Raw genomic sequence first — 19020 nt, forward strand, 5'->3', positions numbered from 1 at the left:
CTTCCAATCTGTTTTGGGGCCTGATCTGTTCCTTCAGAGCAGCCCCCATCCAACCTCAGATGATCCAGAGTTGACCCAACCCAGATCTGAGCCTGGAACTGGTTTTGAATCCAAATGAAACATGTGGTCAGGAGCTGGGAGTGATTATCCACCACTTGACAGCCCTGGGATGATCAGTGGTCACCTCAACCTGCTCCAGCTAAATCCTGAGGTGACCCAAATCAGTTCAGGATCCAGGATTCCTCTAGAACTGAGTGGAGATCTGAACTGGGGTCTTTCCTGCACCACTGCACCACACTGGATATTGTGACATCACATTACAACATAGCCAATCAGGTGTAGAAAAATGTTCTTCTATTCCACTTCTGACATTCAGGTTTGTAGGATTTATAAAAAACACAGCAACAAAAAAGCACCAGAAGAACACAGGGAGTCGTAACTCTTAGTGATAAATGAATGTGCAAAAATCAATTCTTCTCATACCTTTTTCTCCCCCCTCTTGAAACTTTTTCATTCAGGTGACACTAGTCTTGGCTGCAGCCCAGGAGATCTCTTGCAAGGCAGCAGAAGGGTCTTTTAGGCAGGTCTGCCCTCCAGAAGGTGAAGTGAGGCATCCCTCTGTGGGAATGGAGATGTCCATAATGGTCTAGGGTCCAGGCAACCTTCTCTCTCTGTTTCCTCACTAGTTTAATTGGGGCTATGCTGACATCTAACCTATAGTTTCTCAAAACCCTTCCTCTTTTGCAAAAGAGGTTTCCATTCAATGATGTGGCCCAAAGGAGAGCAGAGCAGAGCAAGACATTCCCCACCAGCTTGGCTGCAGGTGGTGCCAGAAGGAGGCAGACAAGGCGCCACCCAACCACCTTAGGGACTCTGCTCTAGGTTTGTGTAGGGTTTCCTCTGCAGCCTCATCTTCTCACAAAGATATCCCATAAGGCAGCAGAGGTTTAGGGTCAGAGTTTTCCTTCTCTTCAAAGGGCTCCCTTCCCAGGTGGACGAGCCCCATCTGCCCTTCACTTCCCTCCACAGCACATGTAGAAACTGCCTTCTTGACTGTCGCTGACCTCCCAGAAAAGCAAAAATTCAACCTTTTCCTGTTAGGCAAATATCAAAAGATGACCTGGATGGTCGCCAGATTCTGTGTACAGGCGCAGACCATCCCCCGACTCAAACTAGTTCATGAACAAAATCCCCAAATGGGTGACTCTGGGTCATATCTATGCGGTAGCTTAAAGTTTTAAGTGTCTATATGCTTATCACATTTATAAATTTTAAATTTATTGTTGTACATTGTTTTAACTGTTTGTTTTCTTTCTGGGAATGTACCCCCAAGTGTGTTTTATAAGCTGGTCTCTGACCATAATAAATTATCTATCTATCCAGGCCTCTATGCAGAACTGTGAAAACTAGAATCTGACTTTACTTTTAGGGGAGGGGGGCACAGATCATTGGAAGAGCATCTCCTTTGCATGCATAAGGTCCCAGCTTCAGCCCCTGCAAAGCATCTCTTAGTAGGGGCTGGAAATGTCCTCTGTCTGAAACTTTAGAGAATGGCTGTCAGTCAGTGCAGACCATTGTGAGCCAGCTGGACCAATGGCGAAAGGCAGCTTCCTGTTTTAAGGTGGGAGAGTCAGAAGGAACTTAGATGGTGACAGATTCTTCTGCACAACTGCCAGCCAGCTATTCCTCTGCAGAGCAGCCTGGCATTACTGACGACCCCTCGACACATCCCTCCAGCCTCCTGACCTCTCCTTGTAGACTCGCCAGAATTAGATCCTTCTTGCTGCTCTCTGTCAGACGGTGAGATTAGAGCCATTTCTTGCTTTCCCTTGTTATTATCATCTTTAGTGGTAGGCAGCGTTTGGGAAGGCATTTCATAACCACTATCTAGATTTATTCTAATTGCACTGCAAACATATTTAGCATTTAGAAGCTATGAAAGTGGCTGACAAGTAGGTTAACATGATGGAGGGCTGAGCCGCTCTCACCATCGCTGTGTCTCAAGAGGGAGAACGTGCTCAGATGCAGTGTGACTGTCGTTCTAATCACACTTGCATTAAAAAATTGCAAGTGGCTTGACTCCTGGCTTGAGATCAGGGGTGGGAAGACTCCACGCTGGTGGGAATGATTCAGTGTTTTCCCGGAGCCCTGAGATGCATCAAGCAGAGCTAGAAGGATTTGGAGATTTCTGTTGAAGTCACTGTCCTTTCAAACAACAACAAAATTCCACCATTCTTGTAATCGGCTTTTTTCCCATTTCAGTAGCGTAACTTGGGGAGGGGGAGGCTGTGTTTTGCTATTGCTTTGGTTTAATACTTGCTGATTGGAAGGTCAGCGGTTCGAATCTGCATGATGGGGTGAGAACCTGTTGCTTTGCCCCAGCTCCTGCCAACCTGTCAGTTTGAAAGCACACCAGTGCAAGTAGATAAATAGGTACTGCTGTGGTGGGAAGGTAAAGGGTGTTTCTGTGCACTCTGGCACTCACCATGGTGTCCTGTTGCACCAGAAGAGGTTTAGTCATGGTGGCCACATGACCGGGAAAGCTGTCTGTGGACAAACACTGGCTCCCTTGGCCTGAAAAGCGAGATGAGTTCTGTACCCCATAGTCGCCTTTGGCTGGACTTAATAGTCCAGGGGTCCTTTGCCTTTTTTTTTACCTAATACTTTGGATTCATAAATATTACTGATCTGCTTCATATCACCCAGAGATTTAACAGTGTATCCTGATCTACCTTCTTCCTTCTGCTGTTCTAGAAGGCTTCATTCTTTGCTCCCCGATTTCAGACACACTGAGAAAATGTGGGGGATCCCAGTGATTATAATGGGTGGTTGTCACTTGATGACAACAGTACCGAGTGAATAGTGTCACCTTAGGGTGGGTCATTGTGGAGATAACGCCATACTGTACTTCCTCAAATGCAATGTTTTCGAATGGACTGAGTTCAGGCATTGGGCTGCAGATCTTCAAGTGTACAGAAATTAGTTATAGAAAAATAATCTGGTGTGGGCTAATGTGTAAACCAGCACTTTAGGGAACATCAGATCCGTTTTGGTGTGTCTATGTTTTCTCATTTTCCCAGTCATAAATTCAGTTCTCCACCTGTCCACAGCAGTTTGCAAATTTAAAAAAAAGACATCGTAAAAAAAAGCAAGCATTTTAGTGCAAATTTCTTCCAATGCATGCACTTTTTTTGGAAAGCAATTTTACCTAATATAATACTTTTTGATGTCATTTCCAAAAATATGTGCATTTAATGCACATTTTACCTAATGAATGTGTTTTTGTACACTTGGTTGGAGAACTGTGTGGCAAAATCTGGAGAAATGTAGAAGCTAGCTGAGCAGAGGCTGGTGTAAATCCCCCCCCCAAAAAAAGGGCATTCTGGGAATGTGGTTGGAATGGGGGAATGGACATATATGGCTACCCTGAACCTGAAGACCCTCTTCTGTGACTCATTTGCAGCTCAACTGCTTAAGTCACCAGGGGGCTCCTAAATAATAGCAGAGGTTTTGCCAGTGTCACAAAGTTTCAAACTTCTTATTGGAGTCAAAAAGACTGGGAAGCGGGTAGAAAATGCGGCCCCCCATTGCCTCTCTATCAGGCCACGGGCCTTTTTGAGCCACACTCCTTAGTGGTCCAGCTTCACACCTTCCTTGAGAGCTTTTTCCTAGCTGGAATATGTCATTGAACCCTGATAATGCCTGGCTGAAGGATAGAGTACTGTGGTACCTTGGGTTAAGAACTTAATTCATTCTGGAGGTCCGTTCTTAACCTGAAACTGTTCTTAACCTGAGGTACCACTTTAGCTAAAGGGGCCTCCTGCTGCCGCTGTGCCACCACCGCACGATTTCTGTTCTCATCCTGAAGCAAAGTTCTTAACCCGAGGTACTATTTCTGGGTTGGTGGAGTCTGTAACCTGAATCATCTGTAACCTGAAGCATCTGTAACCTGAGGTACCACTGTATGTGTAGAACCTAGCCAACTGTACAACGGTAACATTTACTGCAGGCATAGGCAAACTCGGCCCTCCAGATGTTTCGAGACTACAATTCCCACCATCCCTGACCACTGGTCCTGCTAGCTAGGGATAATGGGAGTTGTAGATCCAAAACATCTGGAGGGGCGAGTTTGCCTATGCCTGATTTACAGCTATTTCTCTGTCTAGTTCTGCCTCTGGCTCCATTGACCACTGAGATGGTCCTCAGAAGCTAGCTAGAAGGGAACGAGGCCCTCAAGCTTTTTTAAAAAAGTTCCTTATTCTTGGATTAGAGATTCCTTCCTTCCTTCCTTCTTGAAATATATTTTTGATTCTCAGCAGCTTGAACTATGCAACAGAATCATAGAAACTCTGCCCCATGTTTACAGAAGGACAAAACAGATGGCAAAGATGCTTTCAACCCTGGTGAAATATCTTTCTGCAGCCCCTACCCAAGCAGAGGTAGTTCTGAACTGTCAGCCTATGCAGGCAGCCCTTGGAAGCTGTTGCTAACAGTGCTCCTTTCTCTCTCCTTGTGTCTCCTCACAGATGAACAGACCGATCCAGGTGAAACCAGCGGACAGCGAGAGCCGAGGAGGTAGTTGAGTTTTGTGTTGTTCTTTTTTCTTAGCCCCCAGCTCTGCACGTAATTGTTGTCTCTGGCTGCTCTCGGGCAACGCGCGGATCAATTAGTAACACAATCACTGCCAAAGCAAAATTCCCTCTGTAGCAAAGATGCTCTTTATTAAATCTCCTTCACTTCGCCTTCCTTTTGCTCATATTCAATTATTATTTGATTTTAAAAGGCAGGTAGGTGCCAACGATTGCTCGGGAAACAAATAACGGTCTTGTTAAGAAGTGAGCCCCTGGATGCTGACTTAACAAAGTTTAGCAGTCTTGACTGTAGCAATGATTGTCTGCAGGCAGCCCAACTCTCTAAGTCTGAGCTGCTTTCTTGGTTGGTTAGGGCAGAAAGTTTTATTCTTCTTCTGCCTCTCTGGCCTCCTTTCCATTTGCTAAAGGGGGCCTCTCCACTTTGGAAGGAAGTGAAATCGGATATTGCCAAATTATGGTCAACTGGCCTGACACTATTTAATCTTGTCCCTGTTGGTCCAGCCAAATGTTAATCTAGGTGTGATAAAATAATAGCCTATTGTCTCACTTGTAAGGAAGAGAACAGCTTTGTCAGAAGCAAAGGTGTATTGCACACTTTAATGTTTCATCAATCTAGGTGTCGTTAAAATCTTGGCTGCTACAAAATCCAGCTGCATCGTAACCGTGTTGTTGCAAGATGGCACCAGTTTTATTAGTGAGCATAATGCTTACGAGGGGGGTCAGTTGATGTGGCAAAATGTATTTTTGGACTCTGGAGAGAAGAGAAGTTGGACATGTCTGATCTGGTGGATTTGCTAGTTCCAAACAGCAGTTGCAACCTAGCAGATATGTTTTGTGATCCCATCCAGTTGGCAATCGGAACGTGTGGAATACATTCACTTTTGGAGTTGTGGTCTGGAGTTGTGTTGCATGTGTATCCAAATGGTGCTTCAACAAAATGTCAGCTACGTGTCGTCAGGGGACTAAGTGTGACAACCTGTGATACTCAGCATTTCTCCAGGCTAGTTCATTGGTGCAAACTTATTTGCAATGTTGATTAAATCCTGGTAGGTGCCTTTGCCTCTGGAAGAGCTGGGCACCTCTCTGCCTCTGCACTGGCCCCCAACCCACTTAGTGGCCCCCAAACTCCTTTGTTAACATTGCAAGTGCTGTCTCCTGCTCAGAAGCCTTGCAAAAGTAGGTTGATCTAACCTCATGATGAAGGGGAAGAGGAAATATGTGATGGGGTGTGTATGAGAAAAAGGATTTCTAGCCCCTGAACTTGAACTGTGCAAGCCTTTTGCAATATATATATATATATATAGAGAGAGAGAGAGAGAGAGAGAGAGAGAGAGAGAGAGAGAGAGAGAGAAGGCTGAGGGGTGTGTGTGAGGAGACAGCCTGCTGTCTGTCAAATGGGATGCACCCAAAATAATAATCAGACCAGCCAATTTGCTGAGTGCTCCTTGAGGGTGTGTTGCCTACGAACCGGCCAGCTTTACTGAGATTGCTAATAAGCACACAGGTCGTGCACAGTGTTCCAGAGAGAAACCCCCCACAATTTGCAAAAAAAACTCTCTTGGCATTGCAACCGCCTCAGCTTTCGGGAAGGTGCTTTGGAAGGGTGCGAGCGCGTGAATCATTTATACCTGTCACACAACTCCCTGGTAGCCGCCCTCTTAGTATTTTAGCTAATTACCTCCCCCTCGTTCACCCCGCCGCTGCCTTGTTTACTTGCTCATCCAGGCTTTTATTATAATACGAGGCGCGAGTGTCAGGATTGGAATGGGAGCCACGTCGTGCCGATTCCCAAAAGAGGAGCTGCTTCCAGGCTGGCAGAGCTGCTTGGAGGACACCCGGACACAAGGGCAATGATGGGGAGCTGAACAGTTTGGACCAAAGGGAAGGGCTGGGTCTGAGAGGGGGCGGACAATAAAGCTTGGCTGGGTGCAAGCAAGACCATTAAAATGCCAGCAAGCCATGCTGAATGCTAAAGAGGAAGGTCAACTTCATGAGTCCAGAGCGTGTGGTTAGATGCATCAACAGGCAGCCCAAGTCTAGATTGTCCTGTCCACACCATGGTTCCTGAGAGTGAGGCAGGGAGCTTATGTTTCTGCCAAGCCAAGCAAGGAGGGTGGGGAGCTGTCCAGGAGGTCGGGGAGCTGTCCAGGAGGTCAGCAGCTGTGGTGTTCAGCATAGCAGGGGAGCTGTCCAGCAAAGAGAGCTGAGCAGGGCAAGGTGTTGTGTCAGCGGATGACAGAGCAAGTTCATAGGTGGCCCTGCTGCTTGCAGCTCAAAGTGGCTTGCAACCCAAAGCAGTTTGGCTGTTGCTGCACTGCTGCACTGCTAGCTTCCAAAGAGCATCATCCTTGGTGTTTACCTGGCAGGGAAGGGACACTGTGGCAGCGAATTTGAGGCAGTGTTGGCTGCATCCCTACCTCTTTGCCATCTTGCTAGGCTAGAGTTTGGGCTCTGCCCCAACAGGTAAGCCACTTATGGACCCAACCCTCCCTGGACCAACAAAGGGGTCCTGATCTTGGACCACGTGTTCCTCCTCGAGAGTAGGACTCTGGGACCAGAGTCCTTGTAGTTGCAACACTCTGCCTTTTGTTCTGTGTTGTGGACCGCCCTGAGTTCTACGGCTGAAGGGCGGCATACAAATATACATACAAAAAATGCAATAATTCAACAGGGCTTTGTTTGTTTCTTTTGTTGCTGTTTTGTTAAAGTTGTTAATATTGTTTAAAGCTGTTTTGCTTTGTGAATCCTATAACATGATTTTTGGTGTAACTGTGATGTTTAGCTTATTTTTTTAGTTTTTTTGTTAATAGTGTTACATAGATGGTAATTGTTTTATCTGGGATTTGGGATTGTTTTGCTGATGATTTGTTAAGTATTCTATACAATTTATGCTGTATTAGTGATATTCCACTGTGCCATTTTTATCTTTTGTTTGTAAGCCACTTTGGGATTTATTTGAATAAAAAGCAGCATAGCACTAGAATCAAAACAACAACAACAAATTTCCTTTTTATGCTATTTATTAGCTTATTATTACAACACAAACACACACAACAAACAGACTTTTTTTAAAAAAAATACAAATACAGATACGAAACAAATAATAAACATATATCCATATTTCGATTCTTATTCTTTTCTAATTGACTCCCTTCGTCCTCCACATGGGTTTAATTTCATATTTGGTAAACTGATTCTTTCTCATTTCCTTTTTCCTACTTTTTCCTATATTTTATACTTTTACATCATACAGTGGTACCTCGGGTTAAGTACTTAATTCGTTCTGGAGGTCCATTCTTAACCTGAAACTGTTCTTAACCTGAAGCAGCACTTTAGCTAATGGGGCCTCCTCCTGCTGCCGCTGCGCAATTTCTGTTCTCATCCTAAAGCAAAGTTCTTAACCCGAGGTACTATTTCTGGGTTAGTGGAGTCTGTAACCTGAAGCGTCTGTAACCTGAAGCATATGTAACCCGAGGTACCACTGTATTTTGTTTTGCAAAAATTACTCAAAGCAAGTTCAGGTATTGATTTTAGGACACTGCTTTTTTTAGATAATCTCTACATTTTCCCCATTCTTTTGGAATTTTTGTTTAGATCAGGGGTAGTCAACTTTTTATACCTACTGCCCACTAATGCATCTTTCTTGATGGCAAAATTTCCTTACCATCCACCAGTGCTGCAGTGACATCTGCCGTAGAATCCCCTGTCGCCCACCTGGAATCCTAAAATGCCCACTAGTGGCCGGTAGGGACCAGGTTGACTACCCCTGGTTTAGATTGTCCCCTAACTGTATCCGCCATTTTGGCCAATTCAAGGTAATCAAATAATTTATCTTTCCCCTCTTTTTTTGTTGGTACTATTTCTTTTTTCCAATTTTTTGCAATTAAGATTCTCGCTGCCAATGCTGCATACAGGAATAGTCTCTTATTTTCACTTGCAATGTTGGAGTCTAATATGCCCGGCAGAAAAACTTCTGGTTTTTTTTTTTTAATAAAGGTTTGTTTAAATATTTTATTCACAAATAAAAAAATAATTTCCAATGTGCTGGGGAAGCTCTTCCCAGATGATGGTCTCAGAAGGTGATATTCAGTGCTAGTCCCTGAAATCCCAAAGAGACTCTGCCAGTCAATGGAGACAGTACTGTGCTAGATGGACCAATGGCCGGATTTGGTATAAGGCATCTTCTGGTGCTCCTCTGCTTAATACCCATCTGTGTGGCCAAAAGTCCCCAGCTTGAAGTCCACACTTTTCATGCAATACCAGCTCCAGGGAACAGCATTGGGTTTTGTGCCAGGTCATAGCATCCTGGAGAGAACAAGTTGCTGATTTTACAGCTAGGTCACTGGGAAACCTTCCTAGACTACAGCTTACAGTCTACCTAATAAAACAGCATCTTGTTTTGTTGTCTGTAACTAATGGGCATCTGAACCACAAAATCCCTTCTGCTTACAAGTCTCCCCAGGGCAACCCATATTTTTTAAAAAAAGAAAGGGAATTTTGTTCTTGTTTTTTGTTTTTGTTTTCCCCCCAAACACTTTCTTATTGTGTCAATTCTTTCGGCTTTGATTATAATTTAGGAAGGCACCATGTTAGAATTGTTGTAGCATACACATTCCACATGTACACCATTATAGTCCCTGATAGTACCTAAGCTGAATGGTGGGTCTCTGCCCTAAGGAAATTACCATCTCAGATTTGAGGAAGAGAGGCCACATTCATGCCATACATTTAAAGCAGTGCAATGCTGGCCCATGGCTTCCCCCAAAGAATTCTGGGAGCTGTAGTTCATTAATGGCGCTGAGAGTTCTTAGGCAGCCCCTGTGCCCCTCCCAGAACTACAATTCCCAGAGTGCCCTTTGAAGAGGGATTGATAGTTCAAACCACATCAAGAATTTGAACTCCTGTGAAGGGAATTTCATGGCAAGGTAGTATGTTTTGAGAGAGCCAATGTGACGTAGCGGTTAGCGTGTTGGACTAGGACCTGGGGGACAAGGGTTCAAATTCCCGCATGGCCATGGAGCTCCCTGGGCAAGACCTTCAGAACCAGTCACTCACCCTTAGCCCAACCTACATCACATGGTTGTTGTGGTGGGTATAAAACAATGGAGGGGTGTGTTCATGTATACCACCTTGAGCTCTATGAAGAAAAAGTGGGATAAAAATGCAATAAATAAATAAATAGGCATGTAAATTAGCCGTGGTTCCTGTACTCCATGGGGTTGCACTGGATGACCCTTGTGTACCTTGACTCTACCATTCTATGATTTTATGACATTAATTATGTAAATTAATACCGCAATACCTCAAGGACACCTCTTTCCATATGAACCTACCCGGACCCTGAGGTCATCTTCTGAGGCCCTCCTTCATGTGCCGCCTCCTCGAGAGGTCCGGAGGGTGGCAACACGAAAACAGTGCCTTCTCTGCAGTGGCTTCCTGTCTGTCGAATGCTCTCCTCAGGGAAGTTCTCCTGGTGTCTTTATTACACACCTTTAGGCACTAGGCAAAAACATTCCTTTTTAACCTTGGTGATCTGATTTACATCCTATGCCCTTTCAAAATGTTTTTTTGGGGGGTGGCTATTGGGTTGTTGTTTTTATTTTTATTATGTATTTTGTGGTTTTATATCTTGATTTTATTCTGTAAACCGCCCTGAGACCTCCGGGTATAGTGCAGTATATAAATAATAATAATAATAATAATAATAATAATAATAATAATAATAATAATAATAAATGTACACATAATGGTAAGCATTGTTTTTGGTGCAGTGGAAGGAAAACACGGGACCTCTGAAGAGAAAGGGAGTGCCACTGCTCCCATTGTTTCTTTTCATTTCTCCGCTTTCCTCCTTCCTTCCTTCCTTCCTTCCTGACTCGCCCTTCAAAAAGACTAACCTGCGTCCCTTGATGTGAATGAACAGGGAAGTGTGTGAGAGAAAGTCCAAAGGTTATTTGGAGTTCATCTGTTGCCTATGCTCTGTGCTGAGGGATCAGGGAGGGGGGGAGAGGCAACTCCCGGGGAGTTCGTGTTGCATTGTGTTGCGTTCCAGCTTCTTCGGCACGCAAGTCTTCCCAAAACAAGCCATTCCTCTCCGGCGGTGTGGAAATGCTGATAGGATTCACTGCCGAGGGTTGATTGCAGTACTTGTCAGATTACACGCATGAGGCTGCTTAGCTTGGGACCTTTGGTGGGGAGGGGAGGGGGGACAGGGAGAAGATGCGTCGCTGTGACTGTCTCTAATGGATTTCGTGAATGTGATTTATTTATTTTTGCTGCAATGGTTGTTTTAGGGGGTCAAACGGCAGAAGTTGCAGAGGCTGTTGCATTGGCCCAGGTGCATCACATCTGCCTTGCATGCTGAAGGCCCCTGGTTCAGTTCGTGTTATCACCATGTGGGGCTGAAACAAACACTTTCCTGAAACCCTGGAGAGCCCATGGTCCTTGGGCAAATGGAAGAAGAGCCTACTGGATCAGGCCAATTGTAGTATCTACTCCAGCTTCCTGTTCTCGCAGTGGCCAACCAGATTTCTGTGAGAAACCCACAAGGGCTAATCTGTGGGTTCCTGTGGGTTCCAGCAACTGTATTCAAAAGCATTGCTGCATCCAGTTGTGGAGACAAAGTTTCTTCTTCTTCTCCTCCTCCTCCTCCTCCCCCTCCTCCTCCTCCTCCTCCTTCTTCTTCCCTTGTAGACAAGTAAGATTGTCTTCCATAAACATGGTTTTAACAATGAGTCCGTAAGTGATTGTGGAAGCCAATTCTGGACCCACACGTCCTGCCACAGTGGGGACATAGGTTTCAGGGCAGGAGTTGATCATGGTGAGGGTTTGCCAAGCGTGCCTTCCTCTTAGCATGTTTCTCCCTTGCATCCTGAGTTTGAGCATCTTCAAAGTCCATGACACCTTTGGTAAAGGCTGTTCTCCAACTGGAGCACTCGCAGGCCAGTGTTTCCAGTTGTCGGTGTTTATACTACATTTCTTTAGATTTGCCTTGAGAGAGTCCTTGAACCTCTTTTGTTGACCACCAGCATTACGCTTTCCATTTTTAAGTTCGGAGTAGAGCAGTTGCTTTGGAAGACGATCATCAGGCATCCAGACAACATGACCTGTCCAACGAAGTTGATGTTGAAGAATCATTGCTTCGACACTGGTGATCCCGTTCGTATCCAAAGGTACCACTGTAATATGAAAATTTAATTTAGAAAAGAAAAGAAAAAAGAGGTAGTCCTTTTCCATGCAGCTGATAGTTGAACTATGGGACTCCCTCTCACAGAAGGCAGTGATGCTCACCAACCTGGATGGCTGCAGAAGAGGACTGGACAAATCCATGGAGGAGGAGACTTTTGATGGCTATGCAGTGCCTATAGAGTTGGAGGCAGAAATGCTTCTATATACCAGTTGCTGGAAAGCACAGGAGGAAAGACCTTCTGCTCAGATCCCGCTTGCGTGTTTCCCACAAACATCTGGCCACTGTGAAAACTGGATGCTGGGCTAGATGGGCCCGATCCAGCACCCTCTTCTTATGTCCTGAGCTCCCCGCTCCCTATTCCTTTAATTACAGCTCAGCCAAATGCCCTTTCTGAACTTGGGGGCACATGAACAGCTCTGCGATCTCCTCTTCTCAATATACAGGTTGCTTGTCAATGAATTATTATGTGCATTAATAATATATTTATAGACATGCTACACAATTAATTTGCGAAAGCATTAACTGAACTCTGTCATTCGAGTGCCTTGGAATAATGGCTCGGAGCGAGGCTCCTTTATGGCTCAGAGTGGAGGTCCTTTATGGCGAGTCTGCGGCGTCTCCTTCTAACAGGCTTGTTATTACCCAAGGCTGCCATAACCCCCTCCTCGCATTGTGGTTTATAGCACATCAATAGCAAATGTGTTCCCTTTATTGGAAGTGATGTGCATTTTACTATAATATAGCGGAATTTGTGCAATCTATATGGATGCGTTAAGCATCCAATGAATTGGCTTGCCGAACAGTCACAATTGCAAATGCTTTATTGAATTCCCCCCCCCCCCCTCCTTCATCTGGAGGTAGGAATACAGCTGAAGTTGCCGCAAATTTCCTGCTAAAATAGGTGGGTGGCGAAGACTTTTCAAAGATGCAGTATTTCACCACAATAGAGTAGAGGGGAAATCTCTGATAGCCCATGACATCAAACTGGGTGGGATAGCTAATATTTCAGAAGGCCGGTCCAATATGATCTTGATGGGATGGAGAAGAAACCAGCATTAGGAACTTTGGCAGTAGTAACAACAACAACAACAACAACAACAACAACAACAACAACAACAACAACAACAACAACAATTTATTTCTACCCCGCCCATCTGGCTGGGGTTCCCCAGCCACTCTGGGCAGCTTTCAACAGAACATTAAAAACAGAATAAAACTTCAAACTTTAAGAACTTTCCTAAACAGCACTGCCTTCAGATGTCTTCTAAAAGTCAGATAGTTGTTTATTACCTTGACATCTAATGGGAGGGCGTTCCACAGGGCAGGTGCCACTACCAAGAAGGCCCTCTGCCTGGTTCCCTGTAGCTTCGCTTCCCGCAGTGAGGGAACCGCCAGATGCTTTTGAATTATGGTGCTGGAGGAGACTCTCAGGGACTGCAAGAAGATCCAACCTATCCATTCTTAAGGAAATCAGCCCTGAGTGCTCACTGGAAGGACAGATCCTGGAGCTGAGGCTCCAAGACTTTGGCCACCTCATGAGAAGAGAAGACTCCCTGGAAAAGACCCTGATGTTGCGAAAGATTGAGGGCACAAGGAGAAGGAGATGACAGAGGACCAGATGGTTGGACAGTGTTCTCGAAGCTACCAGCATGAGTTTGACCAAGCTGTGGGAGGCAGTGGAAGACAGGAGTGCCTGGTGTGCTCTGGTCCATGGGGTCATGAAGAGTCAGACATGACTAAATGACTAAGCAACTACTACTACTACTACTACAACAACAACCATACCCTCCAACATTTCTCTGGTGAAAATAGGGATGTCCTAATGAAAAGTGGGACAAGCTTTATTCAGAGTAGACCTACTGGGCTGAAATCACCTAACAAGCCCCATATGTGGAAGCCTTACACAGATCCAGAATGCCGTTGTTAGCTAACATTTCGTGGGTTTCGTCACTGTATTGACAGAAATGCCTGAGACATTTTGCAGCAGGCGCGCGCGCACAAAAAGATAGTATTAGAACGTCAAACGGGTGTTAGTCCTAATCCTGACCTCCACATGTTGGCCTGTGTAATGGGAATCTGTCATAGCCATCCTGTCAGTTAGACTATCTCTTAAATGCAGCTGGAGAACTAAGCAGTAAAGCAGGCACAACTGTCTGGTCACAAAGGGATCAACATCAGCTCAGCCCAACTCAAATCCTGGGAACAAACACCAGGTTGGAGATATTTAAAGCTCCTTTCAAGCCTCTGACTTTCTATTTTCTCTGCCTCTCTGTACACAAAGCTGTTTCTCCTTTCCTAAAGCCCCCAAATGCCAGCCATTCACAAAAAAAGGGTAAATAACCATTCCACAGTAACACTGTCTCTACCTTTGGAGGCAATCATGAAGCTACAGAATTATCCTTAGGAAAGCAAAGGTTTGCTCCTGAAAATACAAATTCCCTTGCCTTAGAAAAGGTGTTGCTATCACTGCAGCAGTAGATGTGTCACCACGGAACAATAACATCCTGGCTCCCCGCTGGGGATGGGGCAAAAAGTTCATATGGTTCACATTTTAATCAAACCAGTACACCAAGTGAAGTGCGGCCATCTGTCTAAGTGCAGGTTCCTCTGAACTGAGTGATGAATTTCTCCAACCAAAAATAGGTATAGCTAACAAATGGACCTTGGTGCATTGGTTGCAGTGGGTCTACTCTGAGTATGACTTAGTTGCCACCCAATGAGCACCGTTTGATCCACAACCTGGATTCCTGATTTCTCTGAATTCCAAGTAAAGGGAAATGTGTGGACTCCTTGGACAAAGTTTGCTCAACTTCTCTAAAGAAGGACAGGGAGGTTTCTTGTAGATTTATCTCAAGGAAGAACCTCCAAATTTCCCCCCGATGTCTCTTGACATGAATATAGGAAAGTAGTAAGTTGTCTTATACCCATTCAGAGCACCTGTTTATCCAGCTCAGTGCTGTCTTCACTGAGGGTGCATTCAGACATGGAGAATTTTGCATTAGTTTTCCTGATAATAATGCTATAACTTCTGTCCTGTTTTAGAATGTTCCTTTCGCACTGTACTGCCTGTTGTGTTATGGAGCTGTCACTTTTTGAACTATATACCAGCATGTCATGCTAGATTTCATTCACACCAGTGAGCATGGTGTGACACGACTACAAATGTCACTGGGCAACCTCACTTCTCCGCCGCCTTTCTGCACATGTGTGCCTGTTCCCCCATGATTCCCCCATAAAACCACCAGGAAAGGGCTGTATGTCAATATACCACCATCAATTTTCTCCTGTGGTTTTCTGGTGTCAGGGGGATGCAAGCAGGTTTTTTTCTTTTCTTCTGGAAACAAATAACATGGAAATGATCGCCAAACATGCACCATATTCCATTAGTTTTCCATAAGTGGCCTTTATGTCACGTGAAAGCTCAAATCTAATGCAGAAATTAGCAGTTAAGGCAGTTCTTGAGATATTGCAGTCCGGAGCCACATAAGGCTTTATAGATCAAAACCAGAACTTTGAATTGGACCCAGAAGCTAATTGGCAGCCAGCACAGTTGGGCCAGGATTGGTGTAACCATCTTGCCTTGGTGAGCAGCTTGGCCGTCCAATTCTGCACCAGCTTAAGTTTCTGAACCGCCTTCAGGGGCAGTCCCATGTATAACCTGTTGCGGTAATCTAACCCATGGGATACAAGAGCATGGACAGAAGCTAAGCTGTCCCTGCCCAGACTGGGGCGCATCTGGGTCACCAGCTCAAGCTGATGGAAGGTGCTCCGTGCCACCAAGTATACCTGAGTCTCAAGCGACAGCAAAGGATCCAGAACAACCCCCACGCTGTGTACCCGCTCCTTCAGAGGGAGTGTAATCAAGAGCAGGCACCCTCCCATCCATCATGGGAACCACCCACTACCAGTGCCGTAGTCCTCTCTGGATGGAGATTCTGTTGTTGGCTCTCATCCAGACCATTACCAAGGCAAGACACTGGTCCAGCACTTCCACTGCCCCACCTGCAGATGCAAAGCAAACGCAGAGCTGTATGTCATCAGCAGATTAAAGGGAAAGGGAAAGGACCCCTGACAGTTAAGTCCAGTCACGGTGCTCATCTCGATTTACTGGACGAGGGAGCCGGCGTTTGTCCGCAGACAGCTTCCGGGTCTTGTGGCCAGCATGACTAAGCCGCTTCTGGCAATCCAGAGCAGTGCATGGAAATGCCATTTACCTTCCCACTGGAGCGGTACCTATTTATCTACTTGCACTAGGATGCTTTTGAACTGCTAGGTTGGCAGGAGCAGTGACTTGCTTCACAGGCAGGAGACCTGACGAAGGTCATTCAGTCTGTTTCAAATTAAAAGGCATTTCATCTTGTGATCCCAGATGCCACTGGAGCCTCTTGGAAGAACTTGGGACAGGGGAGTGCTTGGTTGCTTTGTTTGTCAAAGATAACTGGGCAGGTTCGTGGTCGAGGGGGCTATCAAGGGCTCCTGGCCTTCTGAACCCCAGTTGCTGGAAACCCCAGGAGGGGAGAGTGTGACTCTTGTTCTTGGGCCTAGCTTGCTCATTCCCATAATGGACACCTGGTTGGTCACTGTGAGACCAGGATGCTGGACTAGGTGGGCCCTTGGCCGGATCCAGCAGATGCTCTTCTCAGGTGCTTACAGCAGGGAGAGACCCTGGGCTTCAGAGACCCAAGTCTTGTCTTTTCTGGCTGCAATCACTCTGTCAGCCTCAGTTCCCCAGTCACGGGGATTCGAACCGCTGACCTTCTGATCTGCAAGCCCTAGGCTTTGTGGTTTAGACCACAGTTCCACCCGCGTCCTGATTGCTGATAACCAAATCCAGAACAGGTTGGCTTTCTGTAACCCAGGATCCTGGGAGTCACTTGCTGCCCCTGGGTGGGCACTGAACAGGGGTGGGCATATCCGACACTTTCGGTTCCCCTGTGTTTCTTCTTTTTGCATTCCCACTGGGCTACATCCCTTCTCAGAGTGCGCAGCTAAGAATGTGAGAATGGTACTGAAGCCTTTTCCTCTCTCCTCCTTCGCCCGGCTGCTAAATCCCAGAGCATTAAGCCTAGCATAACAGTGTGTGTAGGCAGTGCAGGCTGCATGGGGTTTAATATACTGCAGGCGGCCAACGGGTGATACTCCCTGTCAGAGCTCTTTGATGTAGAGCTGATATACCTTGGCTACAAACCTCAGGGAATCAATGGAATTGGGGGGGGGGACACCCTATTCTTTCAAGGACAGCAACGAGTGACAACCGTCGCCCGCCTACCAATTGGCACCCGGGCTCCTTCTGCCAGTATTTCAGAGAGTGGCTACTTGAAAGCAAGGTCATGCGAGCGTTATTGCTTTTCATGAATATCAGAAAATGCATCTCTCCCACTCCTTTTCTTTCTTTTGATCACATTTTTCTTTTCTCTCTTTAAAAAAAAAGAGAGGGGGGGGGAGAGAGAAAGATGTACGACTGCTGTTTGGAATTTCAATACCGCCATTCCTGAATGCACGTTAGTTTTATTCCTCTCTTCAAAGAAAACCTTGATAGCCTTAATACATGAATAGATATTTATATACACATAGGTGGTAGCTGCTATTCATAAAACACCTGGCAGAGAGGTTTTTTAAAGGCATTCCACACGCACACACCCCAAAAAAGAGGAATACAGCTCCTTCACTTCTGCTTTGTCTCCTAAGGTTGGTCAATTTCTTGCAGAACAGGACAACCCATCCTTGCACCCTTGGAGTGGCTCAGGGTCCCGTGCTTTCCACTGACATTGGAGGAATATGGGGAGATGGACTCTTCTCAATTTAAAATGGGCAAAAGGAAGAGCATCCCTGTAATTAGGCAGATACTGGACCACCTCATGAGACGTCAGGCTGGAATCCAAAGTAGCCTGGGAATCCTTCCGTAAGAAGAGCCTTCAGGATCAGACCAATGGGATCCTGTTCTCACAGTGGCCAACCAGATGCCCGTGGGAAACTAGGAAGCAGGATTTGAGCATAGAAGAACTCTCTCTTCCAGCAGCTGGTAGTCAGAAGCATTATTGCCTTCTTCCCAGGGCCGGATTAAGACCTTTAGAGACCCTAAGCATTTAAAATATTTTGGTGGCCCCCTATATATATATATATATATATATATATATATATATATATATAATTCAAAATATAAACAATAATAAACTGTGAAATAAAAATTTATTTTTCGCAATGAAAAATAATGTTTGTTTTTGTACACTTCCGCTTTATTTATATGTGATCAATTTCCTCCTAAATTGCAAAATCTTTGATCAGGATCCTCAAAACTAATCTTAAGCGATGTGTCTGTTTCTATACTTAGTAGAGATAAGGAATCCAGCCTGCCTACTTTGACTGAGAAAATGAATGCTCAGATGAGCAATTGGTGACCGTTAATGTTAAAAACCTGGCACCTTTAGGTGCTAGGTGAAAATGTTCCTTTTTAACCAGGCCTTCGGTTGATCCAATTTATATCCTATGCCCTTTTAAAATGTGTTTTCCCCTGGGTGCCCTAAGCGCAAGCTTATTTTGCTGGATGGTTCACCCAGCCCTGCTTCCTCCAACAAATCCAAATTTAAGGAAGGGTCAAGAGTCATTGCCAATCAGAAGGTCGGCGGTTCGAATCCCAGTGACGGGGTGAGCTCCCGTTGCTCGGTCCCTGCTCCTGCCAACCTAGCAGTTTGAAAGCACGTCAAAGTGCAAGTAGATAAATAGGTACCACTCCGGCGGGAAGGTAAACGGTGTTTCCGTGCGCTGCTCTGGTTCGCCAGAAGCAGCTTAGTCATGCTGGCCACATGACCCGGAAGCTGTATGCTGGCTCCCTCGGCCAATAAAGCGAGATGAGCACTGCAACCCCAGAGTCGGCCACGGCTGGACCTAATGGTCAGGGGTACCTTTACCTTTTTACAAGAGTCACATGTTTTGCAAGCAAAAAGTCAGAGCTCATCCCCTAGAATTGCCAACTAGGGTTGGCTTCTGAAATAACAGAGAACTACTGCAAGTCAGTGTGGGCAGTGCTGAACTAAGTGAGAAAGTGAGCTACTCTAAAGCACATGACTTCCCCCAAGGAATCCTGAGTACTGCAGTTTATTAAGGGCGCTGGGAACTGCAGCTCTGTGAGGGGTAGACTACAGTTCCCAGATTCTTTGGGAAAGCCTTGTGCTTTGAACACATGATGTATCATCAGCTTCTGTTTCTGACAATGTAGGAAACTGTGTTATACAGAGCCTG

At 45.6% G+C, this 19020-nt stretch overlaps 1 protein-coding gene across 14 annotated transcripts in view; it reads left to right on the forward strand.

The window, feature by feature from the left end:
* CELF4 (CUGBP Elav-like family member 4) overlaps nucleotides 1-19020 on the forward strand; it is an 800084-nt gene that overhangs the window by 488451 nt on the left and 292613 nt on the right. For all 14 annotated transcript variants that reach the window (XR_014517250.1, XM_083466083.1, XM_083466073.1 and 11 more), the window contains exon 3: nucleotides 4527-4575. Coding sequence is in view for 13 of the 14 variants with exons in the window: in XM_083466083.1 (XP_083322209.1) it covers nucleotides 4527-4575 (49 nt within the window). In the remaining variant the exon portion in view is untranslated. The remainder of the gene's footprint in view (nucleotides 1-4526; nucleotides 4576-19020) is intronic.

Source organism: Podarcis liolepis (genome assembly GCF_965112155.1).
Source record: "Podarcis liolepis genome assembly, chromosome: 11".
Classification (NCBI taxonomy): domain Eukaryota; kingdom Metazoa; phylum Chordata; class Lepidosauria; order Squamata; family Lacertidae; genus Podarcis; species Podarcis liolepis.